Source organism: Aotus nancymaae, unplaced genomic scaffold (genome assembly GCF_030222135.1).
Source record: "Aotus nancymaae isolate 86718 unplaced genomic scaffold, 86718_ANA_hifiasm-v0.15.2.pri h1tg000039l, whole genome shotgun sequence".
NCBI lineage: Eukaryota > Metazoa > Chordata > Mammalia > Primates > Aotidae > Aotus > Aotus nancymaae.
In genome coordinates, this window is record NW_026988453.1 from 4,480,361 (window position 1) to 4,506,005 (window position 25,645).

Genomic DNA, 25,645 nt, shown 5'->3' on the forward strand with positions numbered 1-25,645 from the left:
ACAGATGAGAGGGCTGGGGTTGTGTCACGCTCCGGCAGGGCGTGGAAAATGCAAGCACAGCACTCCCCAGGTTGTGGGGCACAGACGTGCTAATCGAGGGTCCACAAGGGTAGAGCGATGGGCCAGGTACCACAGAGGGGCTGCCAGGGAGAAACACGGCAGGACTCCTATCCCAGCAGCAGCAGAAACAGACGGTCCTTACCAATCCACAGTCAACAGAGGCCACGCTCACAGACAGCCTGGTGTGGACGAATCAGCCCTGAACTTTGGCCAGGAACTTCATAGCCGCGTGACTCTTAGTTAAGTCTGCTCCTTAATAGCTGTGTGACTCTAGTCAAGTTCTCAATCTAGCTGAACCTCAGCTTGCTTATCTCTGAAATGGGTGAAAATTCCTATCTCAAAGAGTAGTATGAGGTTTATGGATGTGGCATATCAGATCAGCAGTGGGAGGCGTGGATTTCAGGCTCAGTTGGGCTGCTACAAACTGAGGGATCTGGCGTGGCCTTCACCTCTCTAGACCTTGGCTTTCTCAACGATGGAGCAAGGCAATTGGACTAAATCATAGCCAAGGACTCAATTAGGTTGCCTGTGGTTTGAGAGCTCTCTGAGTAGCTACAGGGTTCCATAGCTAAAGCCTGTGTGGTGGTCCCTCCAGGGTCAGAAGCAGTGTTAATTCCTCCAGCCCAGATTTTTGCTTCAAGTCTACGGATGGATAAAAGCTTCTTAATTTCCTCCTTGCTTTCATCTGAGCACTCCAGGCACCAGGAAAACAGCACTTAATTAGCCCTTGCAACAGGATGGAGAGATGGTAGGACTTCATTTACTTTAGCTTCACAGACAGGGAAACTGAGGCACAGCAAGTAGCTCTGCTGAGTAACTACCCTGACTTAACACAGGCCCGAATCCCTCTTTCCAAACGCTGTGTCTCAGCTCTTAATGCCACTTTCCAGGTGTGGGAGCTGGGTTCCTTCAGCAGCGCCTGCCAAGCCTCTGTCTTTTCTTGAAAAGTCCAGGTGAGGGACCCATAGAGGGTAGACCACAGCCTCCTACTCCCAGGCAGGCATGGATCCTGCTCCAAGAGGGAGCAATTGATGTGTTTGCCAACTCAGTGTCCCCGCTGCCAGCTCGTGACTCACCCCCACCCAGCCCTGGGAGATAGGAGGGTCCTGCAAGGGCCCCAGGCTCTCACCCAACAAGAAGAGGCAATGATTCTACTTGCCAAGAGGCAGTGTGTGCCTCTGAGAGAAAACGGAGGTGAGCGAGCGGGAGCAGGCGGGCCGGCTTCTGGGGCACCTCTCCCTGTGGAAGGAGCACGCCGTGTACTTTCACAGACAAAGTGCTGCCACTGGGACACTCCCTGTATTTAAACCGAAGGACAAGCCTGTGGTACACGTCGGTGTCTGGGTACTCCTTGGGAGGGGCCCTCCTTTCTAAAACACAGTCCATCAGAGCGGCTGTGTTCCCATAAGAAGCTTTTGTCACCCTTAGGGTCGGGCTGAGCTCAAGGAGCTTCCTTTCTGGACTTGTCCTCCCCTCCATGGAGGTGAGTTGAGGCCCTGCCTCCTGACTGAGGACTGGATAAGCCAGGGAGGCCCCTTCAGAGTCCAGAGAGAACACGGAGGAAAGGAAGGAGCCCTGGTCTGGGGGCTGGTTCCCCAGAGGACCCTTCTCTTGCTGGGCCTCAGGCTTAGCATCAGCAAGACTACACGGCAGCTCAGACCACCTCCCTGTAGCTCTGGCAGCTGGCTTCTGTGTCCCTCTTTTGGGAAGAGAAGTCAGAGAATGGCCCCCTGTCCGCAGCACAGGCTTCGAGGGGAGGAGGACACGGTGCCAGTGAACAAGTGGTGTCCTCCGAGGGCAAGCTTCAGGTGGAGGGAGTCAGGATCAGCTCCTGGAGAAGCTGAGCTTTGAACTGAGTGTGAAAGGAGAGAGGGCTGCCCTTAGCGGACAGGATGGAGGGCAGAGCACACATGCCCCTAGGTCTGGGCTGCAGTCTGACAGTACCCTGCTGCTGACTGTTCACAAAGAATAGGTAACCCCCCAAGGAAGGCAACTGGTCTCAGGTTGCCAGCTCCCAAGGTGTCCTAAGCCTCCCAGGCCTTCATCACAAACTCACAGCAATGCTCCTTGGAGCCAAGTGAGCACGCTGGCCCCTCAATCCTCCTGCCCCAGGGAGGAGCACCAGACCCAGGAGAAGGCAGACTCCCACCACTCACTGTCCTGACATGTTGACCCTTGTAGGGGAGTGGAGAGGGAGGGCCAGGGCATTTTGGCCAGGATGTTCAGGGAGACTTGTCACTGCCAAGGGACTCAGTGTGGCAGCTGCTTAGCAAGCGGGGAGTACTGCAGCCCGGGACGCGGCCAGCAGTGGGTCCTCAGGATGTCTGCAGAAAGGAACTCCACTCTCCCCAGAGACAAGAGAAGCCAGTTTTTCCTTTGGCTTCGCTAATCAGCAAGTCTTCCTCAATCATTTCCATTCATTTTGTGTAGAGCTCTGAGTTGAGGCTGGGCAGGGAACACTTATGCTTGGATTGGCCTGGGGCTCTATTTCTTCCACTCCGATGAGATACTGTGAGGCAGACAATTCTCTGGCCACCGAGAATAGAATTCTGTCTTCTCCCAAGAAGGAAGCTCCTGGATGAGTTGGCTGTGGCTCTCTCTCCTTCTCCCCTAATGTGAAACTTTAGAGAGAAGATTTAAAGAATCAAGGATAATTCTAAACTTTTTAATTTTGCTCCAGCAGAAATTGGTAGAGTTTCATTTTGGGCTTTGTTATTTTTTCCTTTTAGCCCTGACAGAAACTAATCTACTCAACCAACAAGTCTTTAAAGTCCTCACGCTATAGTTGAAAACAAATAACAGATAAACAACAGCATAAGAAGATATCGTTAAAAGCTGAATTTTATAGCACACGCTAACTTAAACCTCTCCAAGGCTTGGTTTCCTCATCTGTCAGTGAAGGCGTGGGACCAGGTGACCTCAAGCCTTGCTTCCCCAGCTTCGGTTCTGAGTCTTGGGCATCTGGGGAGGGGGGTCTTGGGTTCTGGATGAGCCACAGGTGGCCGCTTTCGAGGCTGTTTCAGCCGGGCTGTGTTCTCAGTCAGCTCTCAAGGGGGACATGCTCCAACCCGTGGCCCCCCGGTTATTTAATAATCCCTTGAATTCGTGTAGCATTTTGAACTTGCTCAAACTGCCTGTGTTTTCATCTCCTGACCTGATCCTTCGATCTTTGTGAGCTTAGTAGGTAGACCAGGCTTTGTTATTTTCATTTTATTTGCAGGGAAATCAAACCACAGAAAAGTGCAGGGGCTTGCCTGTGACCTCACAGATACATGTGGCAGAACTCAGTCTGGACCCCAGTGGACTTTGAGGCAGGTGTGAAGAGCAGGAGGAGGAAGGAACCTACAAGGGAAGGAAGCGTGAGCTAAGCCTCCTGGCCAAGTGTCACAGCCAGCAAGCAGGGCACGGGATAACATCATCAAAATACAGTCTTGGGGGGATCTTCTGGTGGCTTTTTTTTTTTGGTTTGAGAGTTTTCCTTTTGTCACTAGGCTCAGTGAGACAAATGGAGCAGCATTTCCCAAGTGGGTGGAAGAGCCGTCCCCACCCTTTCCAAGGGTGAGGCTCTACTTTTTCCCCCAGGGCCCTGGCGTGTCTCTACCGAGGCCTGCCTGCCCCAGGAGAGCAAACTCAGCTGAAAACAAAATCAGCCCAGGCACGGGGAGGGGACGGGGGATCTGTAGAGACACAGGTGGGGAGAAAAGCAGCTCTAGACCCAGAGCCCCTCCCCTCCCACCCCCACAGGGTGCCCAAGGGCGAGGCCTGGAAGGGGATAAAGGCAGGCTGGGAAAGAGGCTGCTTGTGACTTCAGCAAGGGATGAATCGTAGACTGCCAAACTGCCTTCCTTCAGAAGAAGCCTTACAGGGCACGCTGCAGTTGGGGAAACTGAGGTTTAGAGAGGTGAGGTGATGGCCTGAGGCTGCACGGCTAGGCACAGGAGACCAAGAGTGGAGCATGGTCTCCTGACTCCTGGCTCAGGGCTCCTGGTCACACTGTCACATCCTGGTACTTTTGCCACTACGGGCAATCACGTTTCCCAAACCTCCATCATTTGCCTTCTGCTGTCACAATTTTTGCAAAATCATACCAACTATTATTTACTTATTTTAAGGGAATTACTTATCGGTTCCAATGCATTTATTTACTCATGTATTTATTTTAGAGACAGGGTATCACTATGTTGCCCAGGTTGGTCTTGAACTCCTCGGTTCGAGCAATCCTCCAGCCTCAGACTTCTAAGTAGCTGGAACTACAGGCACGCACCACCATGCCCAGCTATTCCAATGCATTTATTTTGAAAGGAAACTTTATATCACTCACTCAAATGACAAGAACCACACACTTTTTAAATGTCTTCAAGAACCTCCGGGCTGGGCGTGATGGTTCACGCCTGTAATCCCAGCACTTTGGGAGGCCGAGGCAGGCAGATCACCCTAGGTTGGGAGTTCGAGACCAGCCTGGCCAACATGGTGAAACCCCATCTCTACTAAAAGTACAAAAATTAGCTGGGTGTGATGGCGTGCACCTGTAATACCAGCTACTTGGGAGGCTGAGGCAGGAGGCAGAGGTTGCAGTGAGCCGAGATTGTGCCATTGCACTCCAGACTGGGCAACAAGAGTGAAACTTTGTTTCAAAAGAAAAAAAAGAACTTCCCACAGTTGGCCCAAAGAAGAAGGGCTGGCACCTCCTGTGTCTAGAACCCCTGGGGATGGGGTCTTCCAGGAGTCGGGTCCAGCAACCAGCCAGAGATGCTAGAGTTTCTGTAGAGTCTCCCTAGCTACAAAGCCTCTTTGCCATGTAGGCTTTGTTTGTGTCACCAGACTCTGGGAGCAGAGTGGCTGGAGGACAATCACTGTAAGAGACACCAAAGACCCGAGTCCTGGCTTAGGGCCTGCCCCATCTTAGCTGTGTGGGCTTGGACCAGCCTAAAGTTCTCCGAGCTTAATATGCTCACAAAGAGAACAAAGCTGCTGCTCTCTGCCCTGCTGCCTCATTGGCCAGGCGGGAGATCATCACAAGGTGATGGACAGGGAAGCCCTTTGCACACTGGGAAGCACCACACCGGTGATGGTGCTCAGGATATGCTCAAGGAACTTCCAAAGACCTTCCTTACCTGAGTCTACTTTTGGCAAAGTGATGTGTGCCCCATGTGGGCAGGTGTGGAGTGCATACAGAAGTGTGTGTGTGCATGTGTGTGAGCGTGCATGCCCACATGCTCATCTTCCAAAGGTGAGAGCTATTACCCAAGCACTGAAGGGCCCAGCCAAGTGTCTCTCCCTTCATGTAAAATTCTTGATTAACAGGCTGGACATAGTGGCTCACACCTGTAATCTCAGCACTCTGGGAGGCTGAGGCAGTTGGATAGCTTAAGGCCAGAAGTTCGAGACCAGCTTGGGCAACATAGGGAGACCCCGTCTCACAAAAAATTTTAAAAATCAGCTGGGCTTGGTGGTATGCGCCTGTGGTCCCATCTGCTCGAGAGGCTGAGGTGGGAGGATCACTTGAGCCCAGGAGGTCGAGGCTACAGTGACCCATGATTGCACCACTGCACTCCAGCCTGGGCTACAGAGCTGTCTCAAACAAGCAAACAACCAAAAACCTTTGGCTAACTAGCAGGAGTGGGTTCTTTCCACTGGTGGGTCTCCAGGGAGCTCTTTTCTGGGCCAGGTCAGCACCTGCCCTTCGGGATGCTGCCACCTCTCAGCCTTTGGCCCTCCTCTTCCTAGGGCTGGGAAGCACCTCCTGGTCCAGTGCGTGGAGTGGCTCTGGGGCCAGCCAGCCTTCCCTCCAACCTCCCAGTATAGGGTGGGGGGAATCTGGCCTAGTGGGTTCTTCCTGACCCTTAAGTGTGCTCTTCCGGGGTGCTGGCCCATCATCCAGGATTCCAGGAGTTATTTCATATCAGGACACCCCCCTCGGCTTTCCCTCTTCATGATGAACCATCGCTGGGACAGTGGAACCAGCCTCTGGGTTTGAAAGCCAGAAGCTGTGATCTCAGAACACAAGACCTTGCTTTCGGCTTGCCTGGGGCCATGGGAGGGAGATGGCTGAGGGCCAGGGGTCTTCCACTACTCAGGCCTGTGAGAGTGCGTCTGAAGTGGCAAACACCTGTCAGGGGTTTCCCTGCCTAAAGGAAACAGAAATGTCTGTGTGTGAAACTTTAGGTTGTCATTTCCAAACCCATCCTAGCAGTGTTAGGAGCTGAGAAAAACCTACTTCTCAGGTGTAGAGGGGGAAAGGTGAAAAAGCAGCATTTTGGAAAACCTGCTTTTTCCCACAGTGCAGCAAATAGGCAGGGAGCGGGAGGTGGAGACGGAGCTGGTGCAGGGGCTGGTATAGCTGCGTGTTGATGGATCGCCAGGTGTCAGCTAGGTGCCAGGCTGCACAAGTGCGTGTCGCCCCCACAGCAGGCTCCAGGAACCACCATGGACCTGACCTCTGCAGGCAGGCTTAGAGCCTGGGGCCCAAGAGGCTAAGATGCCTTCTTTACCCCAGAATTGTGGCCTCACTGGAGAAGGCATCTTGTTGAAAGACCCACAGCCTACAGAGTTTTATGGGATGCTTTCTGCTTGGGCTTTAGTTATCCAGATACTTTAGAAGCTGTCCTCAGTTATCCATAGACATTTGTTAACACTGGCCTGATTGAAGTGTGCTCACACTTTCTGCTTTTCAGAGCTAATAAGGGACACCATTATTAACCAGATCTCTGGGAAAGTCTCTACTCTGAGGATAGGCACCAACACTTCTTTTGTTTTTTTTTTAACGTTTAAAAAATTCAGATGGCAACATGTGCCCACACTGGGCATCGCGCTGTTTCTGGTTTCTGCCGTGCCTTCTCTCGGTGGACACTTAGCGACTTCAATTCAGTAGCGCTTAGCAAGTGCCTTTCGGAGTTGTCACCTGGGTTGGCTCTGCTGGTCTCGGGGTGCTGGTGATGGCACTTGGGTGTAGCTCCTTCTGCCTCTGAGGTCTCACAGTGAGGCACACCCACCACACCTCCTCCAAGGCCAAAAGGGATTGTTCTGTGTCCAGACGTCAGGGCTTCTGAGCAGTGGGGCTGCTCTGCCCAAAGCAGTGTGCCAGGAAAAGAAAGGAGGGTCAGCCCAGGGTGGAACCCCCTGCTTTTCAGAGAAGGAGCCGTGCCCACAGGAGCCAGGAGGCAGGGATCAGCACTCCCCATGCTGAAGTCCCATCTTTTGTGACTCAGGCCCCAGTGGCTCCCATGCTGACTCAGACTGCTGAATAAGCAGCCACCCCTGTCCCTCTGGGAAGATTCTCGACTGCCTGGAGCCCTATATGCCCTGTCCTCGCCAGCCTTGCTGGGAGAGCACCTGCGCTCTCCAAACTCCCAGAGAGGGTGAGGGCAGAGCCGCTGAGCCACATGCAGAGCTGCACCTTGCGACAGGTCAGCTCTGCCCAGTCCCCCGGTCCTGGCTGAAATCCCAGCAAGATGAACAAGGGTTGCTACATGCCTACTACATGACAGCCCCTCATCTGGGCACCAAGTGGGGAGTGGGAGGTACTAGGCAAGCGGCAAATGGAACCTGTCCTTGAAAGACATCTAATCGGCCGGGCGCGGTGGCTCAAGCCTGTAATCCCAGCACTTTGGGAGGCCGAGGCGGGTGGATCACGAGTTCAAGAGATCGAGACCATCCTGGTCAACATGGTGAAACCCCGTCTCTACTAATACAAAAAATTAGCTGGGCATGGTGGCGCGTGCCTGTAATCCCAGCTACTCAGGAGGCTGAGGCAGGAGAATTGCCTGAACCCAGGAGGCGGAGGTTGCAGTGAGCCGAGATCGTGCCATTGCACTCCAGCCTGGGTAACAAGAGCGAAACTCCGTCTCAAAAAAAAAAAAAAAAAAAAAGAAAGACGTCTGATCAAGGTCCTTTCTCGAGCGAGCCCTCACCAGGCCCGAGAGCGACGAGGACTCCGTGAAACTGCGCGTGCGCTCACTTTCATGAAAAGGGCCTTGGGAGATCACGCTGCTGAAGATGGCACTGCTGGGTGTGGGACTTGGCAGGCAGACCAGGGTGTGTCTCGCTGGAGAACTGGTTTGGCCAGCCCCACCCTGCTGGCAGAAGCTTGGTTTCAAAATGGGCTAATAGCTGGGGACACAGACACTCTTTTCATCTTGTCCTGCCAGGCACGTACCCAGCTGCCAAGGAGTCCAGCAGCTTCTGTCTGTCCAGCTAGAGTTGGATAGAATTCTCTGGGCTTAACCACCCAGCTGCTTTGCTCATGTCAAGGGGTAAAGGGAAGCCTTCTGGACATCACAGCCGGACTCCATCCTGTACACCCACACAGGCTGCCTCACCCTGCCTAGCACGGCCCTGCCTCCCGCCAGCTAAAGTATCTGGATAAACTCTCTCCTCTGTGCCCCGGAGGCCGTGGGAACTCCAGTGCCAGTCAGCATCCTGAATCTCCATCCGCAACACAAATTCTCAGTCACAGTCCGCCTTTCACTGAGCCCTTGCTGTAAGCTCAGCCCTGTTTCAGGCACAATTAAGGGCATCCGACAGAAACCGACATCAGCAACTAGAAAACAAACAAGACCATAGGCCCCTGGCTGTAAGGGCAAAGAATTCCAACTCTTGTCGCTAGGGAGACAGGGCTGGGTTAGAGCAGGCCTTTTGGAGATGACAGGTTGAGGAGAGGCCTTGGAGAAATGTAGGATTTGGGAGGAGGCGGGTGAGGAAAAGCTGTGCAGGGTAGGGGAGCATCTGAACAAGAAGCAGGGAGCCTAGGATGTGGCTGAGGTCACGGAGCAGCTTAGGCAGGTGTGCTGGGGAGGGAAGAGATGGCTGAACAGGCAGGGTGGGCGGGCTGAGGAGTTTGAGCAGGGACACTGTAGGTTCTCTAACGTGGAACGGGCTGGTGAAAGCTTTGCCTGAGGAAGGTGGAGTGATGGCATCGCAAGGCAGGGACCAGAGCCCTGGGGGCTGGGTGGGGGCAGTGGGAGGCACTGGGGGGCCAGAGCCTGGGCAGTAGGGGTGTAAAAGGAGGGAGTCAGTACGGACTCTCGAATGGAAGGACAGGAGGACGTCGTCTCTTTCTGAATGGTTACTTGCTGCCCTGTCCAATGACCCTGGGCTATGAGGAGCCTTTCCTGCTTTGGGGCCACTCCAGACTGAGTGGCTCTCTCAAGGGTCAGCTGGTCATATTCAGTTCTTCGAGGCCCTGGATCTGGGGCTTGTATTGCTTCACTGTGGTCCAGTCACCCTCTGGGACTGTCTCCTTGCCTATAAAGGAGGGGTTGGCCTCCGAGAGTTTCCTGACTTAATGAGGGACAGGAAGAGAGGGGAGCTGTCAGTGTGGGGTTAAAAACACCCCACTTCTCCAAGCAGGAAGGGGAGAAGGGGAATTACACAAGCAGGAAGCAGAGCAGGGACTGACTGGGGGACTCCTAGCTAAAAGCAGCTTCTCCTGACCCACATCAAACTGTGTGACCCCTCAAAAGCCCCACTGGTCTCCCAAGTGAAGAAACATGTCTCCTGGGATGCTGTGAATTTCTGCCTGGCTGTCCAGGCTAGCCTGCTGTCTGGCAGGGTAATCAACTCTGCTCCCAGGAAATTGAGTTTCCAGCCTCTGGAATGCTCTGACCCATAGACTATCCCACCTGAGGCTGGAGTTTCCCAAGGAAGCGTGGGATAACCAGACAAGAGGTTGAGTGTGTGTCACTGTCCTTTGTATTCAAAGAGCCAGATGCTGCCAGCAGATCGCTATCTGAATGTGGGGGTGTGGCTGGGAGAGCAGGCATTGGCAGTGAAGCTCTCCCACCTGCGGCGGGCACACGTGCACTGCCCGGGCATCCTATTCTGGCTGCAGCTGCTCGCTCGGGACCTGGAAGACAGTGTTTGGAAATGTGTGGGGCATTTTGCAATGACTGTGAGGCGTTACTGGCATTTAAAGCCTGGAGGTTGGAGCACTAAACACCTGAGATGCTTGGGACAGTCTGTACAAAGAAGAGTTGTTCTGCCTCAGATGCCAACAGCACCCACGTAAAGAAACACTGCACCATTCGTCATAAAGCCTGGCTTCACCCGAGGTGCTCCATCTGGGCAGACCATGCTCCTCTACTTTTCTGAGACATATTTAGGCCTGTTCTGTGTCTGTGGGGTGAGACTAGCATGGGGCTCTGATACTGGTGCACACACCTGGGCTGTCTTGGCTTCCTGGGTTCATCCTCCTTCTTATGACACCTGGTAGCTCCTTTAGGTATGTCGTGGGTGACATAAAGTCTCTCCTTCAGGAGCCATGTCCTAAGGTAGCCAGCCTGTGCCCAATCTAAGAGTCGGAGGGATACGGATGTCCCTACTGAGTAAACACTCACGTCATGGACTGTCCTAAGTGCTTTACAAACAGTAGTTCATTGGATTCTCCCAGCAACCCTCTATGTTGGGTATAATTATACCAGTTTTACAGATGGAAAAACTGAGGCACGTTGGGCTTAAGTAACTTGCCCAAGGCCATCCACTGGGCAACTGACAAGGCTAGGTCAGGTTGGCTCCAGAGACTGTGTTCTTGACGCTGGGGTCTTCCTCCACTTGGCAGGTCTCAGCCCAGTGAGCTGGAGGAAGCACCCGGAGTCCCAGGCGGTTGCTGCCATTTCAGCCTTCGTGGCTGCAGGCTTCAGCCAGGTCCCAGGCCATTTGTGCAGGGAGAGCCGGTGGCAGTTTGCCTCCTTGTGCCTTGGAGGGAATCCAGGCCTCCTCCTGGTACTTGAGGAGGATGGGGTTTGACTCAGAGGAGGCTTTACTCCTGCTTGTCAAAGTGACAGCAAAGGGCCATGACGACGTGAGAGCGTCATACCCAGCTGTCCTCAAGCAGCACAGCCCACCAGCACCATGACACTAGGAGCTGGGGTGAGGTTCCCAGGAATGGGTGATGCCACTGGGGTACAGCTGATGGTGGGAGGCTGGGAAATGCAGTCCCACAGGGACATCCCTGCCTTCCGCACCTTGCCCACTCCCCTGCGGGTGCAGCCAGTGCCCATTCTCTGTGGGCAGCCCACCCTTGCTGAGACTTGGCAAGGCTCCTGGCTGCTCCTTTTCCCAGCACAGGAAAGCAAAGCCCAAAGCCTCTGTGAGGCTCAGTCAGCATGATCACATCTTTGCTGGGTTTGGGCCAGGATGAGTGTTTGGGCTTCTCATCAGGTGTCTGAGATGACATCCAGGCGTGTCATCTACGGAGAACAAGCGTGCTCCTTGTTGCGTTTCCATTTAAGACTTAGCCGGCCCTTCGCCCTTTGGCGATGCTGGGCTTCCCCCTCCATGTTGCCATCTGCCACCTTCCTTCCCCTGAGAGGAGAATGGAGGGTGTGGCCATCTGTAAAGGTTTTCATGGCATAGTTTGCCTGTAATCTGCAAGACACGCATTCCATGCCCAGATGCTCAGAAAATTGTCCAGCTCTTCTCCCCATGCCTTGCACTCGTCCATCTGTGCCTCTCCCAACAACCAGACACCAATTCCCTTTGGGGTAGGTTGGTTTGACCCAGTTTGGGGAAGAAAACTGTGCCTGCCTGAGTACACAGCTGGGTGTGTGGGTGAAGGGGATGAGCAGGCCATTGGCAAGGTTAACAGTCTGTGGTTTCTGGGTTTTGGATGCAACTTCTGACTGGTGGTTTGACACCCAGTCTTTCTGGGAGCTCAAGCCATGGGAGGTTCCTGCTGGCTATGACTCCCTGCAGAGATGAAAAAAGACCAGGTAGAGTGCCAGCCCCTCCCCAGCCTTGTGTGGCCAGATCTGGTGTGGAAGGGAATTACCCAGTTGCCTAATGACCTCCCCTATGCACATACTCTCTCTCTCTCTCTCTCAGGGAGGGGCAGGGGTAGGCAGGCAGGCCCTGGGTTGCTCGGTTTGGCCCTGGCCCATCCCAGCAAAGGTGAGTCCCAAGTCAGCACCTGTGTGGAGACATTTTTATCAGACCCGATGTTGATCCTCTACTCTGAGAACAAGTTGGAGCAGGTCAGACCCACCGGCTTGCGAGCTCCTGGGAAAGTCCTCCTCGGACAGTTCTGTTTCGGAACTAATTCCCACCAAGCCTCCAGCCTCACCGGCTCCTCCCAGGGAAGCTGACTACCCACGTGGGCTCACACAGAGCCCCTGAGGCACCTCACTGTCCGTCATATGTTTTTGTGGTGGAGTGAGCCTCTGCCCGCTTATCCCCACTGCCAGCCTGATGACAAAGTCCAGGAGGCGCTCCTGCACCACCCCCTGCAGCCCCAGGCCTACCTCCACGTGTGACCTCGGGCCCCTAGCTCACAGTCCCTTGTGAAAGGGCCCAGGGAGCAGGACTATTGTCCTTCTTTGGCCTTTGAGGTAACCTGTTACAATTTGCTTCTTGCCCTGGCAGAGGGGAGGCAAGATGAAGTGCTTAGCAGAAAAGAACAGTAGTGAACTGGCCTGGCCAAGAGAGAAATTGCCGTGTGCTGAGTTTAAGTGGCCAACGAAGGCTGGCTGTGTGAGAAGTTGCTGGCGCCTGGGAATGGCACAGGGCTTGGAGACTCAGGCTCAAGTCCGGGTTTTGCCCTTTCCTCACTGAGTAAACTAGAAGGCCCCTCTTCTCTGGGCCTCCAACTCCTTCTTCTGGACTGTACCATGTGGGACCAGATCAGAGTCTGTCAAACTTTTTTGACAGCGACTCACAGTAAGAAATGCATCGTAGGCTGGGCGCGGTGGCTCACGCCTATAATCCCAGCACTTTGGGAGGCCGAGGTGGGTGGATCACGAGGTCAAGAGATCGAGACCATCCTGGTCAACAAGGTGAAATCCCGTCTCTACTAAAAATACAAAAAATTAGCTGGGCGTGGTGGTGCGTGCCTGTAATCCCAGGTACTCGGGAGGCTGAGGTAGGAGAATTGCCTGAACCCAGGAGGCGGAGGTTGTGGTGAGCCGAGATCGCGCCATTGCACTCCAGCCTGGGTAACAAGAGTGAAACTCCGTCTCAAAAAAAAAAAGAAATGCATCGTACGTTGCAACCCAGTACCCACACACTGCTTCACAAAACAACCGCTTTATTACGGGCGCTGCACTCTGATATTTTATATTCCAGGATATATTATTCTGTTCCCTCTTTTTTAAAATGATGGTCACAGTCTTCTAAATTGATTTTTCTTTTCTTTTCTTTTTCTTTTTTTTTTTTTTTTTGAGACTGAGTCTCGCTCTGTTACCCAGGCTGGAGTGCAGTGGCATGATCTCAGCTCACTGTAACCTCCGCCTTCCAGGTTCAAGCGATTCTCGTGCCTCAGCCTCCCAAGTAGCTGGGACTACAGGCACATGCCACCATGCCCAGCTAACTTTTCTTTGTATCTTTAGTAGAGACGGCGTTTCACCGTGTTGGCCAGGATGGTCTCAATCTCCTGACCTTGTGATCCGCTCACCTCGGCCTCCCAAAGTGCTGGGATTACAGGCACAAGCCACCGTGCTCAGCCACTAAATTTATTTTATAATCCATAATGGGTCACAGCCTGTAGTTGAAAAGGTAATATATCAGATGATGGCTCAGTTTCCTTCCACACCAAACATTCTGGGATCCTATGAGCATTATGATGGGGGCTGGGGAGGGCTGCATCTCATGGCCTGCTGGGTCCAGGATCCCCATTTAGGAGCCTTGACCGAGCTTTTCTCCCTTTCCCTGGCCAGATCTACAATGGAACCCTCAAGCGGGAGCCTGACAACAGGCGCTTCAGCTCCTACAGCCAGATGGAGAACTGGAGCCGGCACTACCCGCGGGGCAGCTGTAACACCACCGGCGCAGGCAGCGACATCTGCTTCATGCAGAAAATCAAGGCGAGCCGCAGTGAGCCCGACCTCTACTGTGACCCACGGGGCACCCTGCGCAAGGGCACGCTGGGCAGCAAGGGCCACAAGACCACCCAGAACCGCTACAGCTTTTACAGCACCTGCAGTGGTCAGAAGGCTGTGAAGAAGTGCCCTGTGCGCCCGCCCTCCTGTGCCTCCAAGCAGGACCCCGTGTATGTCCCACCCATCTCCTGCAACAAGGACCTGTCCTTCAGCCACTCTAGAGCCAGCTCCAAGTGAGTGCTGCTAGGCTGGGCTGGGCAGCCAGGAGGGCCAGGTGGGACACAAACCGTTAGCCTTAGCCAGGCTGCTGCACCCTGCAAAGGGCTCCTGGGATGCCAGGAGAGGCATAACCTCTGTCACTGGGGAGTTCATTGTCCCCGGCACCATGGGCTCCCTGATGGGGAGAACCTGGCCCAATGGGCCCCTGACCTCAAGAAGTTTTTAGTGTGAAGGTGAAACAGAACCCAGACCCGGACTGTGTAGGTTTTAAAGCTCACTGTTCAAGGGAGGCTAATTAGAGAAGGTTAGCCAGGCTAATGGTTCTCAAAGTGTGCTCCTCCAACCAGCAACATCAGCATTGCCCAGGAATTTGTTAGAAATGCTCATTTTGGGAACCCACCGAGATCTACTGTCTCAGAAACACTGGGAGAGGGGCTGGCAATGCACATTTTAACCAGCCCTCCAGGGATTCTGATTTACACTAGAGTTTGAGAACCTCTGATCCTAGGCGTGTAAATTTCAGAATATCCATGTTCTGAAAGAGCAAAGGAATGTGCCCCGATATGGACGATGGGAATAGAATGGGTTTTAGGTTATGTTATAAGACAGGTAAATCCGAAGGACAAATAGGACGAATAGACATGAAAAACTGAGGGACATGGCCTGGGTGGTGGCTCACGCCTACAATTGCAGTACTTAGGGAGGCTGAGGCAGCAGGGGGTAGGGGACACTTGAGCTCAGGAGTTTGAGACCAGCCTGGGCAACATGGGGAAACCCTGTCTCAAAAAAAAAAATTAGCCAAGCATGGCTGGCAGGTGCCTGTAGTCCCAGCTACTCAGGAGGCTGAGGCAAGAGAATCACTTAAGCCCAGGAAGTGAAGTTTGCAGTGAGCCGAGATAGCGCCACTGCACTCCAGCCTGGGTGACAGAGTGAGACCCTGTCTCAAAAAAAAAACAAAAACCCTGAGGGACTTCATGTGGCTTCATGATCTAGTGCTACAGAACAGAGTGCAACTCCTGTGCGCAGATGTTGAAGGCCATCACCCAGAGGGAAGGAAGGAGACCAAATTGGGTGCCCCGTTAGGAGCCATAGACGCATAGGTGTCCTGAGGGACACAGCTTGCTCTTCAGGGCTGGGGGCTCCCTGAACCTTTAAACTGTCCTTCATCGCCACCTACTGCTCATCGTTATTTATTTATTTGGCAAACGTTTGCTGAGCATCTAGCACATGCCAGGCTCTTTGGCAAGTGCAAGGAACACAGCCATGATAGGGACAACCCAGAGCTGTCCTGGAGCTACACAATGAACTGCTTTTCAGAGAGCCTCAGGAGCTTTGCATTCTTCATCTTTAATCCTCGCCACCTCCGCAAGGTAGGCGTGAGTATTCCTGAGAGGAAAACAAGGCACAGAGATGTTAAGTAGCTAGTCCAAGGCCACACAGCTGACTCTACATCCTGTGCTCCCCTCTGCCAGTACCACCCTGTTCTGAAAATAAGCAGAACCCCGTTAGAGAGCTAGACCTTTCTTAACTACTTGAAGGCTGTAAGGCACATTTGGGGTGATTTGGAGAAGAACTAAGAAACCTCTCTCTCTTGGAGGCTGATCAGGGCAGCCTCTGGCTTCAGCTCATTGCCCCAACCAGAGGCCCTAAGTGGAGGTTCTAGGTGAGATATGGAAGGGATGAGTGTCAACCTATTTAGGGATGACATTTTGCTGACAAATGCAGGGTGACGTTCTCTCAGCGTGGGCATCAGTACTGCCAACCTAGTGCCAGAGAGCTCTGCACCTTGGGTGTTTTTCTTAGAACTGAAGTTGGGTTGCTACAGCTAGAATCGTGAGTGTTTACTGAGCACCAGGTATGTCAGAGCATGAGGAAAAGGCTCCCTCTCTGAATGCTGGATACAGCCAGTCACCACCCTGTGACTCTATACCAGGGAGGCTGGAGAGGTTCTTAGAAGAGAGGTTTCCCTTCCCTGGGAGGGCTTCACAGAGGTGGGCTTCAGCAGGGCCAGTGGTGTGCCTTGAGGCATCCCTGAGACCTGGCCACGGTACAGTGAAGGTGACAGTCTTGCTGGAGCAGACCCTGGGTAGGGGCTGGGGAATGTTCAAGGGGCATAGTGGAGCTGGGTGATTAGGTTAACATGTATGAAATTTCTGGTTTTTGTGGCTCAAAAAAAGGTTGAATATAGACATTTCCTATGATTCAACCTCATACCTGCCCTTGGATATCAGGCTTAACAGTTTACACATAAACCTGAAGTACGGAGAAGCCACTGATGGTTTCTAAGCTGGAGAACAACACAGTGAACAGGGTTTTAGGGAGATTTATCGGGTAAAAGGGTATAAAAAGTTGGATGGGGGAGCTTGAGAAGAAAGCCAATTATGGGAGTCTCTTGCTGCCATTAAAGTAATCAAGATCAGGAAATTGGTGGCTATAAGAATGGGAAGAAAGGATAGATGTGAAAATGTTTGTGTAAGAGCCAGCTGGACTTGGGGATGGATAGATGGATGGATGGATGGGTGGATGGATGGATGAATGGTTGGATGGATGGATGGATGGATGGACGGTGGGTGAATGGATGGATGGATGGATGGTGGATGGTTGAATGGATGGATGGATGGTGGATGGTTGGATGGTGGATGGATGGATGGTGGATGGTTGGATGGTGGATGGATGGATGGATAGATGGATGGGTGGTTGGATGGATGGATGGTGGATGGATGGATAGATGGATGGATGGTTGGATGGTTGGATAGATGAATGGATGGATGGTGGATGGATGGATGGTGGATGGATGGATAGATGGGTGGATGGTTGGATGGATGGATGGATGGATGGTTGGATGGTTGGATGGATGGATGGATGGTTGGATGGATGGATGGATGGATGGTGGATGGAGGGTTGGATGGATGAATGGATGGATGGTGGATGGATGGATAGATGGATGGATGGTTGGATGGATGGATGGATGGATGGTTGGATGGTTGGATGGATGGTTGGATGGATGGATGGATGGATGGTAGATGGATGGATGGATGGATGGTGGATGGATGGTGGATGGATGGATGGATGGATGGATGGTGGACAGTGGATGGATGGATGGTGGATGGATGGATGGATGGTGGATGGATGGTGGATGGATGGATGGATGGTGGGTGGATGGATGGTGGATGGATGGTGGATGGATGAATGGTTGGATGGATGGATGGATGGTGGATGGATGGTGGATGGGCTCATGGCCATTGTCTTCCATTTTCCTAATACAGGTAAAAACAAGAGAGGTGTCAAGATGGGTGGGAAGCTTCACCTCAGGGAATAGGGAGGAAATTTTCCCCAGTGCAGAGAAAGAAAATATACTTGCTTGGACATTGACTGTGACCAGGGGCTCACTATTCTCACGTGGGGAAAATCCGATGGGTGTAGCCTTCCCTCCTCTGGAGGACAGGAGCCATTCCTAGTGGCCCTGGGCTGCCTTGTTTTGGCTTTCCAGAGGGCAGATGAGGCTATGTCAGCTTAGTGTGCCAGGAGGAACTCTGAGCCCCCTCACCAGGGCTCCCAGCCCACCCTGTAACCACCCCCACTGCCCATTCTTCACAGAATCTGCAGTGAGGACATCGAGTGCAGTGGGCTGACCATCCCCAAGGCTGTGCAGTACCTGAGCTCCCAGGATGAGAAGTTCCAGGCCATTGGGGCCTATTACATCCAGCATACCTGCTTCCAGGATGAATCTGCCAAGCAACAGGTAGCTGGCTGCACACTTTCCTCCTTAGTGGGCCTGCGCAGGGTCTGGATGTGTCGGTCTGACTCTGCTTTTACAGACGGGTTAGGGGATCTGAAGTTGGCTCCTTCTTGCCCTGCCCAGCTTCCAGGGGCCTTCGCATTGTCCAAGGTTAGAGCTGGGTGTCGTAACCTTTTGCAGAGCAAAGCCCTCTGTTTAAGTAGACATTAGGCGTGGACATTTCCTCCGCTGGTCATGGAAGAGACACTTCAATGCCAATCATGGGTTCAACAGGAATCCCCTTTCTCAAATCCCGCCAAAGAATATGACTGCTCCCCACCTCTCAACTCCTGCCCTCCTGCCTGCTTCCTCTCTCCCACTCCCCTTCTCTCTTCAAGCATCTTACGGTGGAAAACAGGGCCTGTTGATGCCTCCAAAGCTTTGCTGGCAGGAGGGACATTATAGGGCCCTGCAGTTCAGCCCAAGGATGTAGTATCATAAATGTGTTTCCCAGAGTCCCGGATAAGTTTGCATCCGTTTCTACTGTAGGAGAGAGTTCCCATGAGAGAGTTTCCCTTTTGTCTGTGTTCTTCTTGAGGGTTTTGAAATATATTTATATCCACTTTCTTACTGAGTCCTCACCACCATTCTCCAGAGGAGGAAAGCAGGGCTCAGGAAAGAGGAGGCACCCGAGCTGAGGGTCTCCCAGCTAGGATGTGGGAGCTAGGATCTGAATCCAGGCCTTTCTATTCACGATCTGGGTCAGTTATCATGACCTCGCGTTGCTTATTTATTTTGGTTGACTTGAATCTTTCTGAAAGATTTTTTCGGTCTGAAAAAATAATCAGCTTTGAGTATAGAATGACCAGATCAACCTCAGCTCCCTTGACCAGGTAGTGTGGCAACTCTCTCCCGGCAGGTCTATCAGCTGGGAGGCATCTGCAAGCTGGTGGACCTCCTCCGCAGCCCCAACCAGAACGTCCAGCAGGCCGCGGCAGGCGCCCTGCGCAACCTGGTGTTCAGGAGCACCACCAACAAGCTGGAGACGCGGAGGCAGAATGGGATCCGCGAAGCCGTCAGCCTCCTGAGGAGAACCGGGAACACGGAGATCCAGAAGCAGCTGACCGGTAGGATGCCACGGCCACGGAGAGCCACGGTGGGGGCCGTGCAAGGCCACTGGCTGTGGCCCCAGGCTGGGGTGCAAGCCAGTCCCTCCAGGCTGGGACAAGACACAGCTGGGCAGATTTGGCCTGGGGCTAATATCCTGAGCATTTAGCGACACTGGCCTTGGCCCAATTAGGGGTGTCCAGAGGGTGAGCCTGGGTGGTGTGCACACACACAAGGGGTCACCATCTTTTTGAGGTTAGAGAGCAAGAGTGGGAAGGCTGGTGTCCAGGCAAGATCATATTCCACAAGCCCTGGGGTTCGCAGGTGATGGAGAGAAAGGCTGAGGGGGAAGGGGTTAACGGGTCTTAAGTACCTACCCCGTGTTCAAGAAATACGATAAGCACTCAAGGTTGGGGGCACAAGAGGAACTAGTCACAGACTGGGAAGATCAGACCGTGTACAGAGTAACAATGGATAAGTATTTCTGGAATGACTTTCAGATGGAAAAGAGAGCATTAGAAGAGCCCAAGTGCTAAAATTTATACTAAAAACCACTGAGCAATCAAACGTTTTTTGATCACTTTCCACATGCATAATTTTGGCCTTGACAGAGAACTCTGAGATGTTCCCTGACCTCAAAGAACCTGCAGTCTGGTTGGGACAGTGAGAAATGGCCGCATGGAACAGTCAGACAATAGGTTCTGTAAACCAGGCCTACCTGGAAGGTGACGTTTCAGTGGGGTCCATTTGGGAGAGTCCAGGCTGCTGCTGTTACCTTGATCCCTAGGGCTTCCTGAGCCTGGCACAAATTGGGCTGGTGGTCTCTGATCCCCAGGGCTGCTCTGGAACCTGTCTTCCACTGACGAGCTGAAGGAGGAGCTCATTGCCGACGCCCTGCCTGTTCTGGCCGACCGCGTCATCATTCCCTTCTCTGGCTGGTGCGATGGCAACAGCAACATGTCCCGGGAAGTGGTGGACCCTGAGGTCTTCTTCAATGCCACGGGCTGCTTGAGGTGAGAGAGGAGGACACATGAGGCCTTTTTGTCCCAGTCTTGGGCCCTTCCCCATTGGCCCCCATTTCAGCCAACGTTCAGCCAGCGCATAGAACAAACATAATAGACAAGCCGGCACTGGCTCTTCTGGGCAGGCTCCAGGACACAGGGGCTCAGGCCCTTCTAACGTCCCTGGATCTGGATAAGGCTCAGGACCCTACCACCCACTTTGAGAGAATACAGCGGACACTAGTCAGGAATCTGTGAGTGGAAATGACTGGATCTGAATATCCAAACTGGTTCAACCATTTCCCTCCTCCACCCCCTGAAAAAATGCATTTCTTGTGCTATCTTGAAGAGTGTTCTTTTATTCAAAAGTCTACCGATTGGTTGCTAATGAGTCACTTCCCGGCTGTGGTGTTAAAACCGTTTGCCGTGTGCATTGGCATGAAGATGGCACTGCTTTGGCCAAAGTTTTCTAAGTTCCGTACCAGGGTGTGGCAGCTGGTGGGAGGGCTTGTTCTAGAAGCGGAGGTTTACAAGCTGGAGGGAGGGGTAGCTTGGAGCCTTGGAGCAGGACCCCTTTTAGGGCCCCAACTTGCTCTAGTGGGGTTTGTCTTCCCCAAATCCTGAGAACCACCCCCCTGCCCCAGAATGGTAGGTGCAGCTGGCATGTGCCTCTGTGTGTCAACTTCTGCTTCTCCTTGCCAGTCTCAGCAGCAGCCCCCAGGAAGCAGGGAGGCTGGGGAGATGAAAACCCAGGGTAATTAAGAGTTTTATGGGGCTGAAGTACTACTGTAGCCACACCCCACCTGCACCAGGCTGATGAGCCCAGATTGCTTGGAACAAGCCTACTACTGAGGGCAGAACACAGCTTGCATGGAGAGGGAGCTTCTGGTGCCCAGCCCGGCCACCCGCAGCCCCACTTCTGATCCAGCATCAACAGGGCTTCTTCCTGCCCCACAGAAGGAGACTGGGCATGCAGGAGCTTCCAGCTCTTGTTCCACAAAGGGCCAGCGGTAGCAGGCTGTGAGCCTTGGGCTGCAGCTGCAGAGGGGCCATTGCCACACCGAGCCATTGCCAGTTAGAAAGTTACTGGGCAAAGCAAAGGCGGAGAAGAACTGAGTGCAAATGAGACCTCATTTCAGCCTCAGCCAGGGCCAGGCAGACTTAGCTAAACGGTTTCTCTTTCCTTCCTTTTTCTTCATCTTTTCTTCTCTTCATTCCTTTCCTCTCTTTCCTCTTCTTCCTTCCGCCTACCACAACCTCCAATCTCCACCTCGTCATCTCCTCTCTGCTCTCCCCTCCCCTGCCTGCCCCCACCACACTCTCTTGTCCCCACCTTTCCTGTTCTTTCTTCCCCCTTTCTCTGCCCTCTCCCACCCTCTGTCCTCTCCCCCAGGAACCTGAGCTCAGCCGATGCAGGCCGCCAGACCATGCGTAACTACTCAGGGCTCATTGATTCCCTCATGGCCTATGTCCAGAACTGTGTGGCTGCCAGCCGCTGTGACGACAAGGTGAGTGCACCCCCTGGTGGTACCCCGACCCCCAGGCCCAGCCCACTGTGTTTTCTGGGTGCCTTTGAGGCCTGACCCAGTGACAAGACAGGAGCACAGAGTCAGGGGTGGTAGAGGGGGCATCTGGATGCAGGGCCCAGTGGTGGCTACAGGGGTGGGCTCTGGGGACAGTGTGCCCGTGCAAATCCAGTCTCCCGCACTTAGAAGCAGAGTGGATGCAGCTGCTTCCTAATCTCTGTTCCCCAGTTCACGCTTCACTCACGGAAATGGTCGTGATCATATCAACCTCAAGGGTTGTCTGAAGGACTTGATTAGTTAATAAACAAAACACAAAGAGGGCCTGGCACAGAGGGAGCTCCCAGCGAGTGTCTGCTGGCTGTGCTGGCATTGGCGCTGCCAAGCCCTGCCCCGCAGCCTGAACCCTGCCCCGCGGCCCCGAGGAATCCACACTGGTGCTTCCAGGGCTTAGTGTCCTCCGAGACGAGGCTCCTTTTGCCACTGCTGTCTTCCCTCTGCCTCCCAGAAAAGCCATTGGCAGAGTCACCGTCCTGCCCTCTTTAGACTTCTGGACACACAGCACAGACAAACAGAAAGAAAACAATCGCAGAAGGGCAGATAAACAGAAGCCTGACAGGTCCCCACCACGGCAGACAGTGGCTCAGGAGACAGGTCCAGCAGGCCCCAGATCACCAGGGCACTGGCCGGGCAACACGGCACCTCGGTTCTCAGCACAGTTTCCCTGAGGAGGGATTTTTATCTCCTGCTCCCCTCACTGGAAGCAACAGCAGGGCCGCAAAGGAGAGCCTTGTCGCTGAGCTGCTCAGCCTGGTTCCAACGGGCAAGATGCTTTTCTGCGGTGGGCGCAACATCCCCAGTACCTGTGTAACCCCAAGCCCCAGAAGTCAGATTTCCTTAGACCCCAGCAAGGGCCAGACATTTAGGAGGGTAAATATGCTGCTCCCAAACCACAGTCTTGGAGGTTTGCCAAAGGAAATTGACAACATTCTGGGCCCGGCTGCCATGATGAAGCCCTGGGTGTTGTTAATGTGGAGTTAGCACTGCTGACATTGACAGCCGAGGACTGGTCACGGGAAGAGGGAATGACGGGGGCACTAGATGGCTTTGGCATCTAGAGGGATGGGGCTTCTCCTGGAGGAGTTTGTTCTGGGAGGAAAGACGCATTCTTCAATATCCCAGTCTGCCCATGGGCATGTTGTCATAGCAGTCCTACCACACGCTAGGTCCCGTGAAAAGTACTTTCTCTGTATCATATTTCCAACAGCCTAGTGAAGTGGATGACTGTAGTCCCATTTTACAGCTGAGAAAGCTGAGGCCCAGAGAAGTGAGGCCGGTCAAGTTAACGCAGCCAGGAAATGGCAGATTCAAACTCAGGTCCCAGAGGTGGCTCTGGGAGACTTTCCAGGCTGAGAGTATGTTGGGTGCCTGGGCTCATTTCTCCCGATGCAGCCCAGGTGCCTCTGCTTTCTTATTAGTTAGGGTAGGTGGCAGGCCAGGAGCCTATCAGGCTGAGTGGAGGCTCAAGCCCCTGCCTCCGCTTGGTCCCCAGTCCGTGGAAAACTGCATGTGTGTCCTGCACAACCTCTCCTACCGCCTGGACGCCGAGGTGCCCACCCGCTACCGCCAACTGGAGTACAACGCCCGCAACACCTACACCGAGAAATCGTCCACTGGCTGCTTCAGCAACAAGAGTGACAAGATGATGGTTAGTACAGCATCGGCAGGGCCGGGGCCTGCCCATCGAGCACCCGCCAGGTGCCGCCACTTCATCTGCCCTTTCCACTGGGCCCTCCTGGGGCCTGAAGTCAGCCCTAAGGGCCAGGCCCCGGCCAAAGCCTTGGCTGGGGTTCATGTTGCACTCCGGGCACTGGGTAGAGGCCATTCATCTTGCCTAGCGGGGAATCTGTTCTTGGAACTATAGGGGTTAGACCACCTTAGAGGTCAGAAACTCCAGCCGTCTGTTTGCAGGCCTTGGTCTTTCTTACTGTATAATGGGTCAAGTCTCCTCCATCTTGTCCCTTACCTTGAGGATTTGAGGGAAGCCAGAACTCTCACCCTTTCTGTCCTTGGTTCCCACCATCTCCTGAGCCCTCCCAGGTTTCCCCAGAAGCAGAAACCTGCCGGGGAGGGGTGGTCAGGCCTCCTTCACTGGACTCAGCTGTGGAATCCCGGACCACCCCCGTTGGTCCAGGGTAGGTTAAACCTACTTTCTGAGTCTGAAAGGAGAGGAAGCATCATAATGGGAGAGCCCAAAGCAGCCCCACATATCTGGAAGGTTTGGGCCAAGGCTGCCCTGGGGCACAGCTCCCAGGATGCCAGGATGCTGTCTTCTCCCACGCCCTGGGAAGTCTGGAGGACCATGGCCCATTCCTGCAGCCCCTGGAGTTGCTGCAGGACACAGAAGAACGGGGTGCCACGGGGTGGTCCTAGGCTCCCTGCCTCCGCAGGCAGGTCCTCAGCTTGCCCTGTCTGGAACCACGACCCTGAGGCTGGGGGATGGGGACAGAGTGCCCGGGTCGTGTCCTCTCATGAGACTCCTCACCGACCTGCTCTCCATCCTCAGAACAACAACTTCGACTGCCCCCTGCCTGAGGAAGAGACCAACCCCAAGGGCAGTGGCTGGTTGTACCATTCAGATGCCATCCGCACCTACCTGAACCTCATGGGCAAGAGCAAGAAAGATGCCACCCTGGAGGCCTGTGCGGGTGCCCTGCAGAACCTGACAGCCAGCAAGGGGCTGGTAAGTGGGGCTGCACCTTCTCTCCCGCAGCACCCTCGTCCTCCAGCCACTGCTCCCTGCTTTTCCCCTCACCCTGACCCCTGGCTTCGGAGCTTCCTATAAGCAGAGTGCCTGGCATATGCTGAGCTCTGGGCTGGACACTGGAGAAATGCCCCTGCCCTTCGGGAGCTGCTGGGGGCCATAGATTGGGTGGGCCCACTGAGGTTGGATTCTGTCCATGCCCACAGTCATCTTGGCCACATGGTTTTTGGTCCCAGGGGCTCTGCCTGGGGTCAGGGAGAGGGGAGGAGAGGGTATTTGTGGCAAAAGGAGTCTCCCATTTGTTGAACTGACAAAGGTGGAAAAGGAGGGTTTAGGGTCCAAGCAGGTGCAGAGATGTGACAGAATGCGTATAGATGTTGGGTTGGGGGCACAGTGGTATGGGGCAGAGCCAGAGGAAACCTGTTTGCAGTCGGGAGGAGTGGAGATGGGCCAGGCGGCCCCCTGTTCTTCAGCTTTACTTAGGGCAAGGGAACTGAGCAGCAGCAGCTTTAGAGTGAACCGAGGGCAGAAAACTTCCCCAGCTGTGAGGAATGAGGCTGGGCAGCTCCGAGAACGCCAAGCCCACCTGGACCTGTTACACCCAGGGCAGCCATGTTGCTTAGAGCCCTGGACGAACGGCCTACCTCTAGGGGACCCCAGTTCTGTCTCCATGTGGGCCTAGACCCAAGCCCTCAACAAATATGTTGTATTCTAGAGAGGTAGGAAAGTTGGAAGAAGATGGCCAGATCTTTAACTGACGCACACTCTTGGCCGTATGGTTTCATATGGGCAGGTAGCGCTGGGAGACGTAATGGGCGCAGCGCTGAGACTGGGGTGAGAGCAGCGTCGGACGCTTGGGTTAGTCTAGAAACTGACTCTGGGTCACTATGAGTAGGGGAAATGAGACTTCCCTCTCTCCATCCATCTGGGCTGCAGGCTGATCCAGGAGATGGGATCAGGGCAGGAAAGGGGAGCTGCGTGTTAGCCTGGGTTTCTGTAATTGCCCACACGTGAGCAGATCTTTGCGTCTGCTAGGGTTTCCAAGGTGAAAGAGAAAGGGTTCTGGGATGTCTGCCTTTGGGATTCCTTGCCTCTTTCTGCCTGCCGTGGTGCCTGGGAAGACACAGGCCAGCTCCTCACCTGCTCCTCCTCTCTTAGATGTCCAGTGGCATGAGCCAGTTGATTGGGCTGAAGGAAAAGGGCCTGCCGCAAATTGCCCGCCTCCTGCAATCTGGCAACTCTGATGTGGTGCGGTCCGGAGCCTCCCTCCTGAGCAACATGTCCCGCCACCCTGTGCTGCACAGAGTGATGGGTAAGACCCTCCATCTCCTCCCCCTCCAGCCAGGACACGGCAGGCTCCCTACAACTCAAAGCCTGTTGGAAGGTCACCCTTTAAGCCACTCCCTGGGATGAGCATTCCAGGAAAGGAAGCTGGCCAAAGGCAG

The 25,645-nt window shown here is 53.9% G+C and overlaps 1 protein-coding gene across 1 annotated transcript in view; it reads left to right on the plus strand.

Annotated features, from left to right (window-relative positions):
- Window positions 1-25,645, plus strand: part of PKP1 (plakophilin 1) — a 50,077-nt gene that overhangs the window by 15,361 nt on the left and 9,071 nt on the right. Inside the window, exons 3-10 of the mRNA XM_012459525.2 lie at window positions 13,707-14,101; window positions 17,685-17,829; window positions 18,725-18,932; window positions 19,748-19,925; window positions 21,307-21,421; window positions 22,989-23,144; window positions 24,003-24,179; window positions 25,359-25,512. Of these exons, the coding sequence (XP_012314948.1) occupies window positions 13,707-14,101; window positions 17,685-17,829; window positions 18,725-18,932; window positions 19,748-19,925; window positions 21,307-21,421; window positions 22,989-23,144; window positions 24,003-24,179; window positions 25,359-25,512 (1,528 nt within the window). The remainder of the gene's footprint in view (window positions 1-13,706; window positions 14,102-17,684; window positions 17,830-18,724; window positions 18,933-19,747; window positions 19,926-21,306; window positions 21,422-22,988; window positions 23,145-24,002; window positions 24,180-25,358; window positions 25,513-25,645) is intronic.